Raw genomic sequence first — 20,837 nt, 5'->3', positions numbered from 1 at the left:
CAACTAGAAGCCAGTTTCTATTGGTAAAATAAGTAATTCTCATTCGACAGTTGTCAAATTGGAATAAGTTATTTTCATTCCTTTCTTTAAATGGGTGCCAAATTGGAATGCTTATATATCCACAGCTAACGTGCAGCCTAGGATTTCTTCAAATAAAATTGCCCATAATCTATAAAGACAGTAACAAAAACCCGGAGAAATATGGCTGGTTGATTAATACCCTGCACCTGCCCAAGCTGTCTTCTGATAGACTGGAAAGCTCCTTGCAGCCGCATGTTAGCATCAGGGTGCGAATATGCAGCTTTCTAGATGAAATAATGCCCCTGGCGATTAACTGATGTGGGTAATTCTCTGGCACAGAATTTTAAGTGGATTTCATTTTGCAAGTACCATAATCAAATGTTTATCTTTACTTTTAAAATTAGTTCATGATATTGATGATGCAATTTGAGGTGGATGCTGCAGCCTGAAATTCACTTTTTGTGGTTTTTATAGAATATTTGCAAAAAAGTATTCCTAAAAATGACCAACCATTGGAAGGGTGAAAGTTACTGATAATAAAATCTGAAAGAGCTCCTTCACATGTAGATGCAGTTTGAAGAAGAGGGTTATGATATGAATTTCTGCTGTTGTAGATTCGAGATAGACTACTGCAAAAACATGTAGCACTGGACATGTGCTCGGTAATTGACCAGTCCAGCCAAGAGGGTCATATAATTTTGTGAAGCTGCAGCGTATTATCATGTTATAGATTGCCGCCTATTTGTATAGGCAAGCTGGTTGCTGACTACCAAATTGATCAATCTTCTTGAGAGCCGAGATGGGATTGAGTCAGGCTACCTCAGTTTGTGCTGATATGGGGATGCACCAGCAGGCAGTTTTGGAATCTTCCGTCCATGTACAATAAGTGTTCGAAATATTTGATTTGAAGAAAAAAGCAAAAGTTGGACCGTCTAGATCATCATAACAAAACTAGTGATATTCATTTATTGGAATGACAATGTAACATTTGGTTCAGTTCATTATCAAATTAACCATACAATATTAACAATTTATTTTGTAGCTACCTCACATCTTCCACTAGGTCACGTTTTGAGGGTTTGTAAACAGAGATTTCCATAGTGTGAAAACATCATGTCAATGATGCTCAGTGACCCTACACGCTATGCCGAATTTGCCACATTTCTGTTGATAAGTAGTATTAAAAGTGCACAGTCATAATTAAAAGCTGTACGATTAGTCTGTGGAGTGCTCCGACTTCTAAGCAAAACAACCAGCGTTCAACTTAAAATACTCTTAAGAATGCCACTTGAAACTTGAGTCTCGCTCTTGGAACGTCTTAAGTCTATTGAAAATTCGGCCGGGGTGGGAGCAATTCCCCTTGGATAAAAAACCAAGATAAACATGCTTGTAGCAAGCTGTCTTTTTACAGTCGAATGCCGCCTCAAGTGGTCTGAACCACCGTCTTTAAGACACAGGTGTTCAACGAACAAAAGTGTCTAACCGGTGGCCAGTTTAAAACTTTCTTGAATACAAGGTATTTTAGGGTATTCTGGTGATTGACATGTGAACATGTCTTAATACCACAACAGGAAATTTGGACTTTATACAGCGCTAAGAAGGCATGACCCGAACTTGCTAAATTGAACGTAAATTAATTTTTTGCCTGATATAGGAGGTTTGTTTCAGGATAATGCTGGGCCTAATATGTTAATTACAGAGTTTCACTGAAACAGTGCTCACTCCCTCCCTCATCAAAACGTGATGGACACGACGTTGATGGAGGGCATAGTGGTGTGTGCCAAGAACCCCCGATTTCCTCTGGGTGTTGTCATAATGTCAGGTCCAATATAAGATATTTATCAGCAGACAAGATATATTTGAGCAAATCTTCCTCTAGGCAGTCAAACCAAATTTTTCCAATGAAAATGTCAGTACTTTGACTTCAAAATTACCTAAATAATTTCCTTGCCAACCAGAGAATTTGTGCAATGTGGCCTAAGCATGACAAGCATTCCCGGCCAACAACGGCTTAAGGGGTATTCCCACTTGCGATTATACGGCCTCGTAGCATTTGACAATAACTTTCACACCTTCTGTGTGACTATCCAACAAATCATACGATATTTAACCAAGTATGTGAAGTTATATACTGCTCCTAATTCTTGATGGCTGTTAGGGTAAGTAATTAGGTGGGTAATGAATCGATGGATTGGGTAATTAATCAGTGACATCGAAATGTTTCCAGTCATTAAAGAACTAGAACTTGTTAAGAAGTTTTCTTGATATTCATCTTGGATCAGATCATGATAAGGTCACCCAGATCAAACCAGATGTTATCCGTTTGCATCTCTTCAAACATAGGAAATGGGCGGGTAAATATTCCCAAATGATGTGGGAGGGGACAACATGGGACATTGTCTGGTCTGTTGGCTCTTCTAATGTTCTGTAGACTTCCTGGTGCATTAAACATTGTCTTGTGGTCGCTATATCGTCATGCTTTGTTGTGAGTATTTTGTTGTTGGGTGGGGACAAAACTGACAGAGTCAGGATTTTGAAATATCCTGTTGAAGGATTGCTGAGGTTTTGGAGTGATGATAGCTCCATCCACAACATCATGATAGTAGCTGAGATGCAAGCAGCAGTTGTGCGAGCTCAATGTTGTGATTGTTATATCGATCAAATCTTGTCAAATACACACAGCAGTGGTACTAGCTGCCGGTGTTTTAGCACAGTTTTGTCAACTCAATCATGCCAAATTGCAATGTTAGCTCAGCATTGGTTTCCCAATTTTGGTTATGGCCCAAAGATGACTTGAGGCTGCTGTAAACCCTGATCCCCCCCCCCCCCCCCCCCCCACCTCCTTGACTCCCAATCATGCAGGAGTGTATGCTGTTCTGTTGGAAGACAGTGGAACAAACAAACACACATCAAACTGTTGAGAAAGCACTCATTGCTTAAGATTTTCCTCACCCAGAACATTAGAGGTTTAGAAAAACTAAGCTCAAAGTCAACATGGCATGAATTGGTGCGATTGGATTGCAAAGATGGTGGAGAACATGGAGAAAAAGATGTTTCTAGCTCTGTGGTATGCCGGTAGGAGAAATGTGTATTGTTGTGGGAAGTGTTTGATAAGGGCTTGAAATGGTAGGTGAAGACCCTATGAGATGTCTTGAGCGGTGGTTGAACGCAGTAGATACCTCCTCTGAGGCCATTGAGAGGTATCAAGCATCGTCGTAGAGTGTTGACACTGGTTTCGTTATCTCTTTTGGCTCCGCGCTCAGCAGTGCCTAGAGGAGTAACTTCCCCTGTGATAATCTAGTAATCTTTCTCAGTGTTGGCTTGGCCCTAATATTCTGTACTCTTCAATTCGCCACAAACAAAGAAACACAATTATTTTGACTGTCTCAGTAACCTAACCAACACACCATAATTTTTGCAGTGACTATTTTTTGCAAGAAAACCGAAGTTCTTCTTCTGTGAAGTAAAACACTAATTTTAGGAAAAAAAGCTATTTCAGCTTCAGGAGAGGTTTGGGTTAAAGGGTTAATTAATGCTAATGGTGATGAAGCAGATTCTGGGCATGCCTCTCAAGCATCAAATGTCACAATCAACTGTAACATTTCATTGTCTCTGACTAAAACTGGCCTTATCGCCAACAAAATTAACGTCCTGCCATGTTTGTAAGCAGTCAGCCCAGTTCAAACACGACGTCAAATTCTTCAATAAATATAGCTTGGTAGAGGGACTGTCTAAACGTTAGTTGACTGTGAGGAATTCATAAGCAGGAAAAGAGGAAATGAGGGGAAGTGTGCTGACCGACGACACAGCGATAAATGAGGAATTTGGGATGTGTCGGGAAGGGTGGGAAAACATTTGTTTTATTCGGGCGATGAAGTAACGTGTCATGCATTTAATAGGTTGTGTTGGGCGTGAATTGTTTCATTCTGAAGAGAGAGAGGTTAAAACTTAGTTACATTGAGCAAGGATGACGTTGTCTTCTGAAGGCGTGGTACCTACAGGGACATCACATTTTATCCTTTCTCTACCAGGTTTCAGCTTGACCCTCACAGAATTTCAATACATTTTAGGGTCCCTCGTACAGTTTTGAAATATGTTTCCAATAACAAGGAACCTTTCTTGAGTTTGAAAGGTTCAGGAAGCCCTGAATAAAAAAAAGAGTTAGGATGGAATCTTTCACTATTGGGTAAAACTTCTGATGTTCTGCAGTCGTTAAAAAGAAATAACCAAACAAAGGACAAATGGTGTACTTTTTGTGTTGCAACAGAAAACAATAAGTCACCAGCTCGTTTCTTCGTTTTATGCAAATATGACCGATATAGTGAGTGTCTTATTGACAGTGTGGCCTTTGACACTTGAGAGGAACAACTATGAATACAGTTACCCAATAAAAATGAAATCCAAGAGATATAGGTTGACGTGGACAAAGCTCATGTCAATATCTTGCACAAAGACGGGTAGATCACTCAATGGAAACAAAATGTATCTGTCTGCCTTGTATTGTTTGAACAGAAAAACCTGACTTTATTGACACAAACATCAGGTTTAGAATTCCGGGCATTATTCCCAAGATATTGGCTTGGCTTGTTTTTGCCGCCCATTACTTCGTGACTATTTCCACTGTAACTCCATACTGGTTCCAATATTGTTCGTAGTCTTTTTTGTCCTCTGGACTGAATGATTGATATTCCGTTGAAAAAAAGTTATGGTTTTGCTCTTTTGTTTCTCCATTAAAGGAGTATATTCAGTTCAAACATGGTCATCTTTGAAGATGAGTGATAAGTCATCAGACAATTTCAAGGTCTCCAGAAAATGACCAAAGAATGTCAAAAATTAACGGAAGATTCCACGGTAGCTTTAATTTTCTGTAGCTGCATAGTTAAAATATGAGCAGTGACTCGAGAGAAATAGCTTGCCATGTGGTTATAACTATTAGGCTATTAGAATTATTTGGTATTGGTGAGAAATCAGATCGGACAATATCACAGCTTCTGTTTGTGGTCTGTCGCAATATCGGATACATTGTCGTTATCGGCAATCAATCAGTGACAATCACCACGGTTACGTTATGAGATATTTGTAATGTTTGATGGCAATCGCCTGACAGTGAATGGTGTGTAATTACAGTCGCCCAAATCAATGTTGTTCATTCCACGAGGTAGCCTGTTCGATCGTCTAACCGATGTTGATCGATCAAGTTCCATTGAGATTTGTAATTGCCATTTATACCTCTTGGCCAGTGCATATCAGCAATCTCAACCTGAACACATCATTGACTTTCACAGATACCTTTAACCCACTAGTATCCCCATTGTATCAAAAGACTTGAAAATGACCACTTGGCTAGATTATGTTTTTAGAAGGAAATGAATTTGGAAGTTGTGCAGCAGTACACATGGTATCATTCACCCCTGTTACTCCTGTCGTTTCGTTTACAGACTTATGATGTCTTTTTAATTTCTCTCTTTTTAGGTGGTGGTTATGGACAGCAAGGTGGAGGAGGCTATGGTCACCAAGGATCTTGGGGCAGCCAGTCACAGTAAGTAATGAAAAAATGTTGGTGCTGGAGAAAAATCACAATCACCTTTCCTTGATACTCTCAATCCACAGCATCTCTACAACAGTACCAGAGCAGCTGGTCATTGAAGATTTGATTTGGCAGGCAGCCTCTTGCTCAAGTTGGCTTTTAGCGGCGGCTCCAACGTTTAATCAGGTTAGCGCCAGGTCTTGCTACATGGTGAATTCAACACAAATGTCCCCATTGCATAACGTAATCCAATCGGAAGGTATGGAAACAACATTAGATCGCACAATTTCAACTGTCAGCCCCAATCCTGGCACTACAGGTCAACTTTGACTAACCAGCAACTTTCCTCGCACTTGGTTGATAGTCGCTTTTTCACATAATTTGGCAATCATGAAAGTAGTTCTCAAGTAATGGAATTACCTACTACTGCCGAGTTGACTTGATGGAATACGGGCTTCTACGTACCATTTCCTTTCTTACGCAATTAGCTACGGCAATTTTGCTAAGCTAATGCCATTATTCGCGCAGTGTAAGCCTTGTTGACTGTTTTTAAAGGAGTCTTGGGTTGGATCTTATTGTGTTAGATGTGGTTCGTGACTCACGTTGACCATGCTTTCTTGACGGTGAGAAACATTAAGGTCATAAAACATATTGATATGGGCAACGAGGGGTTGTATCTGCCTTTTATTATAGTTGGGTCACAAAGTTTTGAATTATGCTGGTGGGATATTTGACTATGATAATTAGCGTATCGAATCATCTACAAACAACTGTCTTGTTCTGGCCATCAAGCCACTGGTAAAAATTCTTTTCATCATGAAAAATATGTATTGGTTGTCCTTCATCTGGACTGGTTTCCTGGCCGAAAACTTTCTTACAACAACAGCATCTGGTATTTCAAAACTTTGATATAATTCTGTAATTTTGATGAAACTGTTAAGTGGGCCATCCCTCTTGAATCTTCACTCATTGCCATCTGGTTGATGGCGTATTTTCAGGCGAGACCCATTTATTTCTCGATGTGTCCATGCAGCAAAATTAAAATATCGATGTTAGGAGACTTTTAAGTAATAACCAAGTTTAAATGATATCATTATTGAGACTACAACAGTAAAATCTGTTTGGCCTGATAGATTTGCCAACTTGGTTGTGCATCTGCTTGGCAATGTGAAGAAGCACTTCTAATTTAGACAAGCTTATAAGTGGTAAACATGTGTTAATAACTGCATATCTTTGTGTCATATTGCAAAAATAAGACAATGATGTTCACATCTGGAATCATCATTCACTTTGCTGAATTGGTGTAGTGGACTACCTCTATTCCATGAGTATCGATTTTGATACTTCGAGAGGCGTAATTTTGGAATCTTTCCTGTACTTTAGGAAATGCAGTGGCACATACAGTGGACTTAGAGCATCCAACTAGTGATCGGATGGTTGTGAGTTGGAGGCTCAGCCAGTGCCACTTGTACTAATTTAAACTGTCCTAAAATGGCCAAGTCTAGCAGAAGGCTTTGGCAGAAAGGTCTCTGCTAGGGTTCAGAATCAGTGTAAAGTGCTTTGAGGTGGTGGGCAATATACAAGTCTGAGAACTAACTTTTCATTTATCTGCTTTGGTAACCGATCCATTGTTTGATTGTTAACATCATTAAAGGGAATGGCCCGTCAAAAAATGGGGAGTTTTGGACGGCCCGGTCAAAACCTTAGGCGGGAATAAGGTTTCATTGATAAATATAAGGAGTTTCAAGGCCCCCAAATCACTTGTAAGGTTCAATAGATACTGGCCTTTCATTGGTTTACCGTCTGCGTATCATTTACTTACTCTCATTTTGAAAAATATGACAATATTTACGATCACGTTATTGATTTTTGCAACATTTTCGGTAACGCGCCCCTTGCGGATCTGTAAGGAACCATTCGGATGCTTGAAAAATGCTTCGTCTCGTCGATTCGCTCGCGGATAAACGCATCAGATTGACTGCAGCAACTTTTAATTGTTGGAGAGAGAGAAGGAAGGAATATGATTATCAGTTTGATGAAAACTTTGCAAAGTTTCTTCTTGGGACTCGAAATCCATACTACTATTCTCTCCATTTTCCATTTTCTCCTCTCTCCAACTCACTACTATCGCTATTGACTGCGTAACATACACTAACATTCTTTCGCTATCATTGCTAACTTCATTTACTAGAACACTGGCCTCTTTGTAGCTGATTATGTAACCCATAGTGGAAACACCTGACAGCGCCGCCCGGCATGATCCACGTGCTACTGGCATATTTATAACTCGTAGTAAATAAGGTTGTAAAAATATGCAAATGAGATGCCGTATATGGAAACCATGACGTCACTAAGCAGTTTTTATTTCTGCTACGGGTGGCGCTGTTGCTTGCTTCTGGAGGCGCTATTCAACCTCTTTAAGGTATATAATAACAGAAGAGTTGGAGTCCGAGTGTATGAAAAAACTAGAGTTTATAAAACACACGTTTAAAACAATGTGGCAATGTTCATACTGCTGTCACCAAAGAAATTTGGGTGCCATTTCATATCGACGTAAATTTGTGATATCAATTTTGTATGTTTATGTTTCCTATTGCGTTTTCCAATATCATCTTGTTCACAAGCCAGAGCATTGAATCTCAATTGAACTTAAATATTGTAGTGGGTATACAATTGGGCCTTTACCGCTTTTCAGCTAGGTAAAGAATTTCATAAGTAGAGTATAATTTTCTGAGAGCCCTTGAATTTCACTGCTTCACACATATTGCAATACTTCGTAAAGCTTCGTTTTGAATGGAGGCATTCGTGACAAGTTCCAGTGGAGAATACCAGGGTGCACTAGTGGTATTGTATTGATCTGTGGAGGGTGCAGTATTTTGTTCAAAATGGCGAGGGAAAATTATTTTTCTAATAGACTGACCAAAAACTTAAGGAACAGTCAATCTTTGAAGACATGATCTAACATTGTATTTAAAGTCGCTGAGTATTTTATTTGAGTGTGTGGGTGGAATTGGAATATTCTTAGACCTGAATCGACTGTATTATAGCCAACCATCGATGGTACATGGACGAATCTGATTGGTTAAAAACAAAGTCAAGCGCCCTCGATGAATTTCGACTCCACATCTGGTCCGCGTGAAACCTGAGACTTGTTTGTGGTACATTGTGGCAATGTACCATATGCCATGATCTATGATCAATTATGTATACCATATAACTGATGAGCCAAAGAAATGAGGTGCGTATCGTATCGATCCTCTCATGAAATTTGAGAGGTCGATGGTGCCTGAGGTATAATCTAAGACATCTCGGATAACCTTCAAACTTCTATATTGCCAATATAACTGTACCTAATATTCGTTCAGGTGGTTAAAGTTTCTCAGTGACCCCTGGTAGAGATGGAGAAAGGTTTTGTCCCTTTCCCTAAATGCATCTTTGGCAATGTTAAAGTTGTGTATGGACGAATGACTAGGCCCCTGAAGAGGGGGAGTGTGTTTGTTTGCGTGGCCTTCATATTTCAAAATTCACGGTCACTTCCAAAGTCATTTTCAAAATTATGAAATTTTCCGGTTTATTTCAAAGACTTTTCTGTATCATGGAGGGGACTTTGGCTGGGGTGGTGTGGTGTGCCAGCTTTGTCTGGACAGATTGTTCATGATGTCTTGTTTGTCAATTCCTAATTAAAGTCAAAGAACTTAATGTGCAGTTTTTTTCCAATAATGGTAGGATGAATATCGATTTCGTTTGATGTTCGTATAAAATGCCAAGAAATCTTATTAAGTCTACTATTCTTTAATTAAATTCCTCTTGTAAAATGTGTTCCTTTGATAAATTTTATACTTCCATAATCGAAGTGACATAGTGAGCTGAGAGATGCTACCAGCATACTGTTTGCCTGGCAAGGTCGCAGCAAGATGTGCTGGCACAATAATTCTCATGGACATCCCATCAATGTACCTACTTGAGACAAATCGTGAAATTTTCATCAAACAAAAGCATGACTCACATAACACCATCATTTGGTTGAAGAGGCCGCTGCGATTGGTTGCCAAGTCGGTCAACATCGTGCACAATATGTATATTTGTATCAATCCCACCACTTGAGAGCGCCCATCAATATGTATGCACTAACACACTGGTGAATTTTCCATATTCTGGATGCAGAGCTGAATAATTTCATCGATGCTTTCAACTCAGGTCAAATCGAATCGCTATATTTGCGACCCGGCGGAACATATGTTGGCATAAAACAATCCTCAAGTGGCTGAATGTCCATTTTTATTCTAATTCTTTGATGAAATGCCACTGCTCTAATCTTCAGATATTTGCATATAATTTTTGCGGTTTGCATGCAAGCAATTCTTTATTGAGATGAGCTGGACTTGAGGGACTTGTGTCTGTCCATTTTCTAAGATGAAGAGCTGAATCATTGAAACCTTTAAAAAGTATTTCAAAATTGTTACAAGGCCTTTTCCCAATGATCCCATTTGTCACTCATCCATCATTAACTTCTCTTTTTTAACATATTTGGTTTGATCATTTATTGTTTGCTCTACTTATAATTTGTAGCCTATTTTTGGTAAAAAAATAACTATTTACCTAATACTTGGTACTTCTATCCTGAATTCTATATAATATACAAGTGTATTATAATTCTATATGATACTATTTGTCGAAATTCTCTCTCATTTTCAAGTAGAATATAATGATTAGATGATGCATCTGAATTGTGATTACATCTATTTTGTAATGACTGCTACCACTTTCCAGGAGATTGCTGGGCGAATTTGCTTGGAAAGTGCTTGACACAGTCCTTGCCGGAAATTAACACAGATTCGTGCTAAGCTCATTCTTTAACCCTTGGCTCCCATTGTCAACTCGAATCCAGTAGGCCTGTTTGATAGCACTCCAGAGAAATGAAATCCTAAACTCTGCATGGGCTGCGAGGGAGTTCCAGAATCAGAATTTAGATCAAGCAGGATCTTTTATAGCAGTTCAAAGAGTTGATGATAATCTGGAAAAAAGTTTGCAAAAAATCCCAGCTTAGCTTTAGCTTTCAGTTCAGATAACTTCAAACAACATTGTCAGAATAAGGAAGTGCTTGAGAAGTTTTTCTAAGATTGGCGCAGAGTTTACACCAATGGAAATTGATACAGAAGTTAATGTAATTGGAGCCGAACGGGGCGTTTGTATGAAAAAAGCTCTGAACTCACATGGAATGAATCATCAGGTCTTCTTTCTCTCCTGGATTAAGTACAGCCTTCTGAAATTTGAAGTTATACATTACTCGCAGGAAGCACATTAACGATAATTGAAGTTTTGTGACGGGTAACGAGTCACTTGCATCTCGCTATTGGCATCTTTCCGACAATACACCGCCCTGACCTTAAACTTATACACACTTGAAAACAAGGCAAATGGCTTCGGAAGTGGGAGTTAGAGGTTTGAATTTGACAATAAAATGCGAACTACTGGAACTGAAATGTCGTTGATTGCTTTTGAAAAGTCATCTTTAAGTGTTAAGAAGACAGTCGGCTGTGGCAGTGTCACTTGAGATGGTATTGCTCTCAGCAGACGTCACAGAAAGGAGGAATTTCAATGTGTTTTTGTCAGAATATCCTCCTTAAAGTAGAAACCTGTCAAACACTTTTTACTTTAGATAAGTATCCTTGTCAATTTTGGTATCTGTTGTCTATGATATTTTTGAATCTCGGAAGTCATGGAGATTACATCTAAGGAGCAGTTCTATCTGGCTTCAAACAGTGCTCTGTGTGGTTGTGGCTGGTCAGCGGAAAACCTTTCCTTTGCTCCTTAACACCTCCGGAGCTTTGAGCAGGGTTGACTTTAACTACAACCTACCTACGAATCAAAAACTGAAGCCTTGATGCAAACTTGAACCTATCTTTTATTTGATGACTCCATACGTTCTTGTATGTTTTGCTACAACAGATTTCTGTAGTGTGTTCCACCCAAACGTGCAGATGCATCTGTATGATAAATCATTCATCAATGTGTGACGGATCTTGTCAAACTTAAGGTAAATGAACGTGAAGTAATGGCACCTAATCATCAACTTAAGTTATCACTTGATTTTCGATTCCCGTTGACTGCATCTTGAATCCTACACCATTTCCACCAAAGACCACTTCATCACATTATTTTACCTGGCCCGAGGGGCCTGTGATTTTAGTTGAACGTACTGGGTAAAAGCAGAAATGGCCGCAAGCATGTCGGTTTTTCACTCTGTGAATTTTGTAGAAGGGTTTTGAGGACTTTGTGAGAGTCTCACGATCGGTTGAAGTATGTGAGAGAGCTCTCTCGTCGTAATGGCCAGATGGGGGTACAGGTTATCGAAGCCCAAATGAAGCTAATATCGCCACAGTGATTAACAAATGCACACAAGTCGCATCTCCATATGAGCATGGCCGAACACATTAGCGAACAAAGCTGCGCAGCTTCAGTTCCCTTGCGACAGACCGGTGTGACCTTTCGTAGTTATTGCCAGACCTCCTACCTGGTGCATTTCCATTGTTCTCGGAAAGAAACCATCACTTTTTGTCCCAAAATGGCTTTTCCCAAATAACGACATTTGTCGCGCGCAGTGGGGCATCTTGCAGTCACTTCATCAACACTACAATTTACCCAGTCGGAATGATACCAACAAACGCTAGCGTCAAATTAGTTGAAAATCGGGGTGTTGGTCAGGTACTGGATATTATCATTATCTCCTGCGCCTGATAAAGGAAAATTATTTTGGTAGGAGGGCATTGATGTTAGTTGCGTAAGGCGATTTGCCCCCGTGGTGGTGCCAGATTGATGCAGACCCTCCCAGACCTGGGATAAGCTTCGAATAAAGGGGAGGATCAAAAATGGATATTTTATTTCGGGATTTGTTACAGTTAGTTACACCCTTGGATTAAAAATGATGATGTCTTTTTGCCTTTGATGATCTATTTACATCTTCTGTCCAATTAAGTTTCTACCTTTGAAATGCCTCGGGTAACAGGCGGTCGGTAATCACCATCTCTTCCAACCCAGCATCGTAAGTTTGAAGCTGTTGATGATTTTGCTGACCAGTTTCTGATTTCTAGATAAGATGAGATAGTTCTGGCTATGATAAGGCAGTCTTAACCTTGCTTCCGGTCACTGACCAAAGTTAGGCCCTTATACCAACATGGTGCTAGAGGAGTCTTGTTGTTTGGGAATAGCTCCCATATTTGTATTGATATCAATATAAAAAGAGAATGTGTCATTTCATATACATTGAGTTACGTGCAAGATTACTGACAGGTCTGAAGTCTTGATATGAACCATAGATCTTCACCATAAAGATGCAAGAAGGAGCCAGTTTTTCTTAGTGAAGTTTTTTTCTTTGTCTTTCATCCAGTAGGTTCTTACAGGCAACATGGGGTCTTTGGATCATTGACCTGCACAGTTTGAAAAGATTGCACCATCGTCAAGAGCACCCACAAACCACTCATCCAACATCCACATTAAATATCTCACTGGGTGCATTGTCTTCTGTTTTTTAGGTCACAATATGGTGGCCAGCCAATGTCGTGGCAACGTAACATAGCTGGTCAACAGGGGGCGTACCAGCAGAACATGCAGCGTGGATATAGCACAGGCGGCCAGGGTTATGGAGGTGCAGGCGGGTACCAGAGTCCAGGATCATCCTACCAGGTAAGAGTGATAAGTTCATCATTTCAGGTTGTATGATGATTCGTCGTGGGCTGGTGAAGAGGCTTAATAGTTGCTACCCTGAAGTTAAAAGCCAAAACAATCCTCCCAAGACTACCAATAATCTAGACTGTAAAATTCTTCCACCTCAGCCTAACAAGGAGCCCACTCCACACTACTCTGTTCCATCTTCAAACCAGTGCTCAACTTTATAAAGATCATCAATTCATCTTTCGTCAGAAACTCATCTTGATATCTACAAAATATTTAAGGCTTTAATACTATTCCCTTTAGACTAACTAGGTGCTTTCTTTGAGCGTCCTGTAACACTACTTCATTGCCCTTCAAGCCAGCCCTCAACATGATGAAGAAGATCATCAAGCCATCTTGTCTTCCCCAAGAAGTGCTGCTTCAAATTCAAGTTCATACTCTTACGCTGGGTTTCAATTTCAACTTCAGATTGACTTGCAAGTGACGAGTGCCTTGTTGCACCAACACTCGTGTAATTAAAGCACTAAAACTGTATATGAGATCGCTAAGTTTGCCTTTTTGCTCTTCAGTCAAAATACTTGAAGTGACTCTTCGTAGAAGTAGATATGGTTTATTGGCGTTGGGGTCATGGTAGTGGATCCGCTGGGGTTGGCTTGGATCATCTGTGCAGTTGTCGGTAGGTTCTTGCATGCCAAGTGCCATGTATTGGATCAACTTGTCTTGAACTTGAATCTGAACTCCATCTCGTGTTGAGGTTAAGATGACAACCTGTACATAGTGTGTAGATCCAAACAGAAAATTCACTGTCAGACTTGCCTAACTTGAGGTGGAGCTGGCCCCAGAGTCCCCACGCATAGATAAGAGCAATTCAGGAACACCAAACCAAGCTTTTCAATTTGGAGCTAACGTTTGCCTCTTTCTCTAAAGGTTTATTCTTGTTCTTCCCTTGACTCAAGATTCTTCTAATTCTGGACAAGTGCCCTTTTTCTGGTGCTGGTGTGGTGGCTCTTGGCAGTCTCAATCCTGTTCCAACTCAGAAAGCTTATAATACTGGGATTCCTCTAGTGTATCCTGTATGAAATGTATGTCTTATCCAATACAATGTGGCCTGAAACCATGTCCATTTCATTCCAAATAGACAGGAAAGTGTGTCTACATTGAAGTACATGCTTCTACAAAATGATCATTGTAGAATCAGGCCAATTCATCTGAAACCGCTGGACTATTTGGTCTCGAACCCGGAAGTCACCCTTTTTGACCACCTCTCCTTGATGACAAAGGTGTGCTCATGAAGACTTCACTTGGAATATGAAGGAGAGTACAAGGGCCCTGTCTGGCTAAATGGTCATCGCTCACTCTGGTACTTGTCTCAACTGTCCCTTCAGGTTGATTGACAGTTTTCTGGGAATTATCACTCCGCATGGAAATCCACTTTGGGTGGCTGTTTGTTCTATTTGATCGTTCGGTGTTCTAACATCTCAATGTTACTCCTAGTTATTCGAGGAAAGGCAGCATTTTAGCTTTATGTGCACATGTTCACCAATGAACTCTTTGAAAGGGATGGAACTTTTCATACCCCTGTTCTCACCTGTAACATGAATCACAGCATGCGAAAATGAACTTCTATTTGTGGAGAGCTTTACGAGAAGTCAGAAGCATTTTTCATGTTCTATGTTAGAATATTGAATACAGCCTTGAGATACTTTCCAAAATGTATGTATTTGTGTCATCTTGGGTTGAAATGAACAGAAATATTGTTGTCAGTGCGCCAAGTCCAGTAATGGGATTTACTCAGAGTAAAGAGTTATATATATGCTAATGAAGACGCAGAGATGAAATGCATTCAAGATCAAATAGTTTGTCAATAAAGACTTAACCATTTGTTATTTGTGTCAATATATTTATCACTGGTGAAAATGTCATAATGCAGCTTGTGGCTCCTTGGATTGTCTTGTTCTGACTATGCATCATAAATATATTTTTTGAGTAGAGAACCAGTAGAGAACCACAAAAAAAACACAGGTTTTCATCTGATTTTCGGATCCCCATATAATCTGCACAATTGCTGGTGTGCTGGTGTGAGAAAAATCAACCCAAACACAGAAAAGGCTCTGAAATGTGTTTCGCCTTTGGCATCAGGTTATTGCAGAAATCTACCCATTGATTATCAAATGCCTTGAGCTATTTGCAAAAAGTGCCACAGATGGTTGTTGCAGCCCCAAGGTGTCCCCTCAAGAAACACAGAGTTATAATGCCCCAAGCTGGAAAAGACCATGAGGTGATATTATGCATTCACAGATTCATTACAACACAGTTATTCAAGTTACAATGCAATAAAGGAATAACAACTCCTGACTTGAAACTCTGAATGAATTTTAAACTGGTTGATGACAACACTGTTCGGAGATACATGTAGCTCATCTCTGTTGGTGTGTGTTCAATTCCTGATCAAAAAGCTTCTTCGTGTGGGAAGAGGGGGCCAACTCTCTCTGACAGCATAGGTTGCCTCTGGGTGGTTCAACACCCAATATTGGTTATGGAGTAAATCATCTTCTTTTAGCACTCTGCTCTCATGTCTATATTACAATCATCAGCAGTATCATGCATCCAACAACACTTTCAATTTTTTCAAAAAGATCAACTTATGATACACCAGGATGATTGGTCAGCGGTTCATTGTGTTCCATTCCATGTGTGTGGCTGGGACAACACCAGGCGGCCAATGCGATGAAAAATAATCAGGTTAAGCCGCGGCGTAATAATGGAACGTACAATATTAGGAAGTACTTCATTCCTCAATTTGTCATCTAGATGCACTAGTCAATTTTCGGGAGCTGATTGTTTGTTTATTTTGGCCAATAAGTGCCTGGTACGCCGAATCTACATCAATATCCTGCCGATGTTTAACATGAACAACTTTGCCCAATTAAACAAAACTGGTTACTCCAGAACCCCTCGAATCTGGAAGGTTTTGGAGTGGTGTTTATTTTGGCGAAAGATGGTCGTCTGCAGGGTGGGCAGATAATTGTCTCCAAATGTGAACCACTTTCAGAATCGGCGGTGCATATTGACTTTATGGGATATAGTTATAGGTTCGGCACGCATCACAAGCACCCTGTTTCCCCTCCAATAAAATCCTTAAATTTTCCACTTGGCAATAGGTTGAAATTTCAAGAGTTTGGCAAGGAGTGCAATCAAGTTAAAAGGGTGCTCCTGTGTCATTGTTTGGGTTTCAACCCTAATTGACGATACCTCACGCTGCACTCTCTGGTACTCCGACCCCAACTTGAAATCTCTCGCATTTCTACCTGCCCTAGCGCCTTTTTGTGCACTTGCCTTTGTTGTTTCTGAGTACACCTTTATCAACAACAAGTTGAATAGGTTACAATGATAGTTGAAAGCTATGGAGATACTTTTGAGATGAGAAAAGTGACTTTTAAGGATCATTTGATCTTTCATTGCTCCTTTTTAACACTTGTCAACAAATTTTATGTTATGCGATTACTCTATATGGAGAACTTATTGAGTGCACTTTTTCTGCAAAAAAGTGCAATCAGTATCATATTTGCATTTTATTTGGTGCTTTAAAAGTACTCTGCTGCAATTTCACAATGGATGCTTGCTGTTAATCGATAATGGTAACATTCATAACCAGCTATAAGTTAGTGTGTTTGCTGATGCCTTAAAAAGTAGTGGCCAGTCTTGCAGAAGAATACAAACGACCTTCTCATGATTCCGTTTAAGGGTGCTATGCCCTGAATAAGAAACAAATATGTCGTAGAGACAACTATTGTCACAGAATCTCCAGTGATTTCCTCTAAACAATGGCATATTTGATATCCATTTCTATGGAGCAGTGAAAAGGTCATACCAACCTTACGAAATGTCTTCCTCCCTTTGTTTTGGTACAGTAGCCATGCAAAGAACCACGTCGATTAAAACAATAGAATATTGCCTTCTTCGGGCAATGACATTGCTTGAGCATTTTTTGTTTACCCTGGCGACCCCCGTGAGGCAGATCCGTGGATTTGTAACTCTAAACATTGATCCTAACAAGAGGAGGAGATAGGAGTGAAAGATGAACATAATTTCTCTTGGATTCATTACACGCCCTCAAGGCTGCCAGTAGCACTTTGATGCAATTCTTGTCTCCTTGTAGCCATTATTTACAAGATGTGAAAACGTTCATTTAAAAGCTTGGTGTCATTAAACGCCAGGAGACATCTTGCAGGTTTGTAAATGAAGCGCAAGGGCTCTATGCTGTGTAAATGTTTGCTTTGCGATCGTATCCCTTTGAGGTGTTAAACTATCGATGTCGCTCGGTGAAACGAGGCAGAATCGTTTGATTGTCACCTTCAAATGAGCTGGAAGAATTTTATTAGTTTCTATATTTGCACTGGTGTTTACTCCCAGTAATCAGGAGGCGCGGTGTATTAGTTGACGGTCTTTCTAATCATGGGTCTATATGGTAGCTTAAAGCCTTTAATCAGCCATGAAGTGAAATCCATATGATGTGAGCATTTCAATTAAACATCATTGCTCGGTTTGGATATGGTGTTGTTGCTTCCCTGTTAGATGCTTTTAACCAGATCATCTTCCCAACATACATGGCTTCAAACATCATCGAATGATGATTTAGATCATCATGAGTGAAATTCATTGAACATTTAGGTATACAACGCACACTAATCTATCCGCCTTGTTTCCAAATTGGATGGAACTAACCAACTGTCATGGGCTTTTGATTTCAGAAGTATATGCTTTTGACTCTGTATTGGGTTGAAGAGTACTCTCGGGTTAACTTCAAAACAGTTCAGCACTTTGGATATAATTTGTGCGAGTGTTACTGGAGTGTTGTTGTGTTTATGTCATTGTGTGTGAGGTGTCTCTCTAGAGCTCTCAGACACTTTGAGACTGGCTGAAAATGGTGAATCAGAAGTGAGATTCATGTCAAATGTGCGTAAGAAACAAATTGATATTGTTTATAACAGCTCTTAGGTATGTTCTGTCGACTGCCGCTAAAACACACCCTTGTATGTAAATAACCAAATGAATCAAAATTGGTTAGAAGTAGAAAAACATTTTTTTAAACGGAAAAATATACTTGGTGACTGTGTGTGCTTAACGCATATTTCAAAGCCTGAATAAATAATTCAGACATAAACGACAAACTTGACTTCATATATCTTTATTTGTTTTTATGTAAAAAAGTGTCTGCCTTGTTTGGTTTTGAATCTCGTAATTGTTTATTCTGTGTCCTCCTGTCAATTTCAAAAATTGATTTGTTTATTCAGTTGAAATTTATTAATAAGGTTATTTTGCTTAATATTTGGTTCAAGGGATGTTATTAACCAAGTTCAGCATTAAGGTTTTCTAAGCCTGAACTTGGCGGATCAGGCTGAATGATGACTACCATGAGGTCTCGACCCGACTCTCCTTATTCCCAAAACATAATTGTAATAAGTCCCATACAGCCTCTACAATTTTCTCCCTATTCCTAGTCTAAACCTACCCAAACCATCCACCAGTGGTCTTAATTTTGCATCCTCTGTATCATTTCAGTCTCACAATCAAGGCAGAAGGGACAACAACAGGTCAGGAGGTGGACGAGACCCTTATGGTTCTACTTACAGTAAGGGCAGCAGTGGGGGCGGCCGAGACCCTTACGATACTGGTAGCAGCGGCAACAGGAGAGGTGGTTCATATCCAAATCCTCCTGGGTACCGAAGGTATTAGTGCCGCAATAGGTCAAGTTTTTTGCCTGTTAACCTGTTCATGAGCTGTTAAGAGAATTTATGGACTTTCAAATAATGAGCTTTAGACCTGTCGTAGCCATATCTGGCAAAGACTGTTTTGGCCAGTACGGGTTATGTTACATTTTACATTTGTCATCACTTAAAGATTCATGGCATAGTCTGTACTAAAATATCTAAATTTTCCCGGTATATTATCTCCGTTTTATGTTCTGTTCTGGTTATAACTCTTTTCTGTGAAGGAATCAAGATATGATATGCATTGTTTGGTTAGAAAGCCTGTCATGGATTCAGAGTGGCTGATATTTTATTGCTGCAATGATTGTAAATGTGTCAATTCAGATATATACCTTGCAGGAGCTCTTTTCTTTCTGAATCATGTTGAGCATGTAGTAAATGAATATCTTTGAAAATCTTTGTTCCATGTTTTGCATATTTTATTCATGGTGTCATTCCGTGATCATCAAAAAAATCATGTTTATTCCCCATGTAAATTAATTGATGGGGTGATGGTGAGACTTTCTTTGTAATAGTAAACAACTTGAAGAACTGTTACTCATATTGTTAATCAGTGTTTGCATGTACATGAAACATCATGATAGCTGCAAAAGAGTAGTGAGAGAGTACCTCCAGAAGTTGAAAAATTGTCTTTTCTTGTAAATATCCCAGTATTATGTTTGCATTGGCAGCTGAGCTCCTTTGTTGTACAAATTTACCAAGCTTGTACTAAAGTTTCTGCTACACTTTAGATCTGTGCTTCCTTAGTTCAGTATCCTGTGGGCATGCCAACTTGTGAATTGGCAGCACTGAATTCTCAACTTCAATGTAACTACATATTATATATGGAGCAACTCTGCTGTATATCAATTCATATAGATTGTTTGCATTACTGTACTGAACGTAAGTCAAACTGATTTTGGAAATGGTAATATCTTATTGAATGGACCTCTCTCCTGGTGTTGATGTCCACTGGTCTACATGTATCACCAGTGGTGACTGAAAATTTAAGGCCATGCATTTGCATTTAAGCCCAGCTTCATTATTTCTAAAAGGAATTACAGTTTGGCATTGATAATATGGTTCTTTGATTTTATAATTATGTAGGATAAGTTATCTTTTGTAATGAGGGCGTTTTCTTGTTGTAGCAAATAATAATACTTGAAGTATATTTTATCTTGATGAAAACGTTGATGAACTTTATGAAAATAAATGTTTATAAACACCATCAATTTCTTTGTCTTCTGTGAAAATATTGATTTCAGGACACTGGGGAGGACTTTTGAATAAAATCGACGACTGCGTATCCTACAAAGATAACATTACAGAATGGCCTCAGGTTTTTGGTAAATTTGCCAAACTCGTGAGATTATACTGTGCGAGCTCAGACTGGCAATGAATGTCAGTTTTGTCCGGACTTCTAGCACCCATCCCCATCCTGACTTTGAACAAATCGGATAAACATCCCCAAATCTTCATTGCTGCTAATTTAGCCAAGACGATAATGAAGTTTATACAATAGGATGGTTTGAATTTAAATGAGGCTGGAACCAGCTATTTCAATTTGTGCCCAAAGCTAGTGATAGCTTTTGATAGCGTACGTGCGTCTGGCACGATCACCATTTTAAACTGCTTGATATTGGGCCAATAATGAAAATTCTTCCTCTGGGGGTGATGAAGGATTGTATTTAAAATTTGCTTGTCAATGAAATAGATAAATATAAATCGCTTAGAGGTATTAGTGTCTCTCCCTTTGGGTTGATCTCGTATCTAGGCACATATGAACAGTTATCAAAAATCAAGATGTTGCACTTTTTCCTTTACAAGGGACTTTAGGGGCCCCCTCCCAATTCGATGTCGGGGCCTCG

The 20,837-nt window shown here is 39.5% G+C and overlaps 1 protein-coding gene across 1 annotated transcript in view; it reads left to right on the top strand.

Moving 5' to 3' along the window:
* LOC135484203 (5'-3' exoribonuclease 2-like) overlaps nt 1-20,191 on the top strand; it is a 55,848-nt gene extending 35,657 nt beyond the window's left edge. The window contains exons 28-30 of the mRNA XM_064765439.1: nt 5,494-5,560; nt 13,081-13,231; nt 18,782-20,191. Of these exons, the coding sequence (XP_064621509.1) occupies nt 5,494-5,560; nt 13,081-13,231; nt 18,782-18,955 (392 nt within the window). The 3' untranslated portion in view covers nt 18,956-20,191. The remainder of the gene's footprint in view (nt 1-5,493; nt 5,561-13,080; nt 13,232-18,781) is intronic.
* The last annotated feature ends 646 nt before the right edge of the window (nt 20,192-20,837 follow it).

Source organism: Lineus longissimus, chromosome 3 (assembly GCF_910592395.1).
Source record: "Lineus longissimus chromosome 3, tnLinLong1.2, whole genome shotgun sequence".
NCBI classification, from domain to species: domain Eukaryota; kingdom Metazoa; phylum Nemertea; class Pilidiophora; order Heteronemertea; family Lineidae; genus Lineus; species Lineus longissimus.
This window is presented reverse-complemented; position numbering and strand designations above follow the sequence as displayed.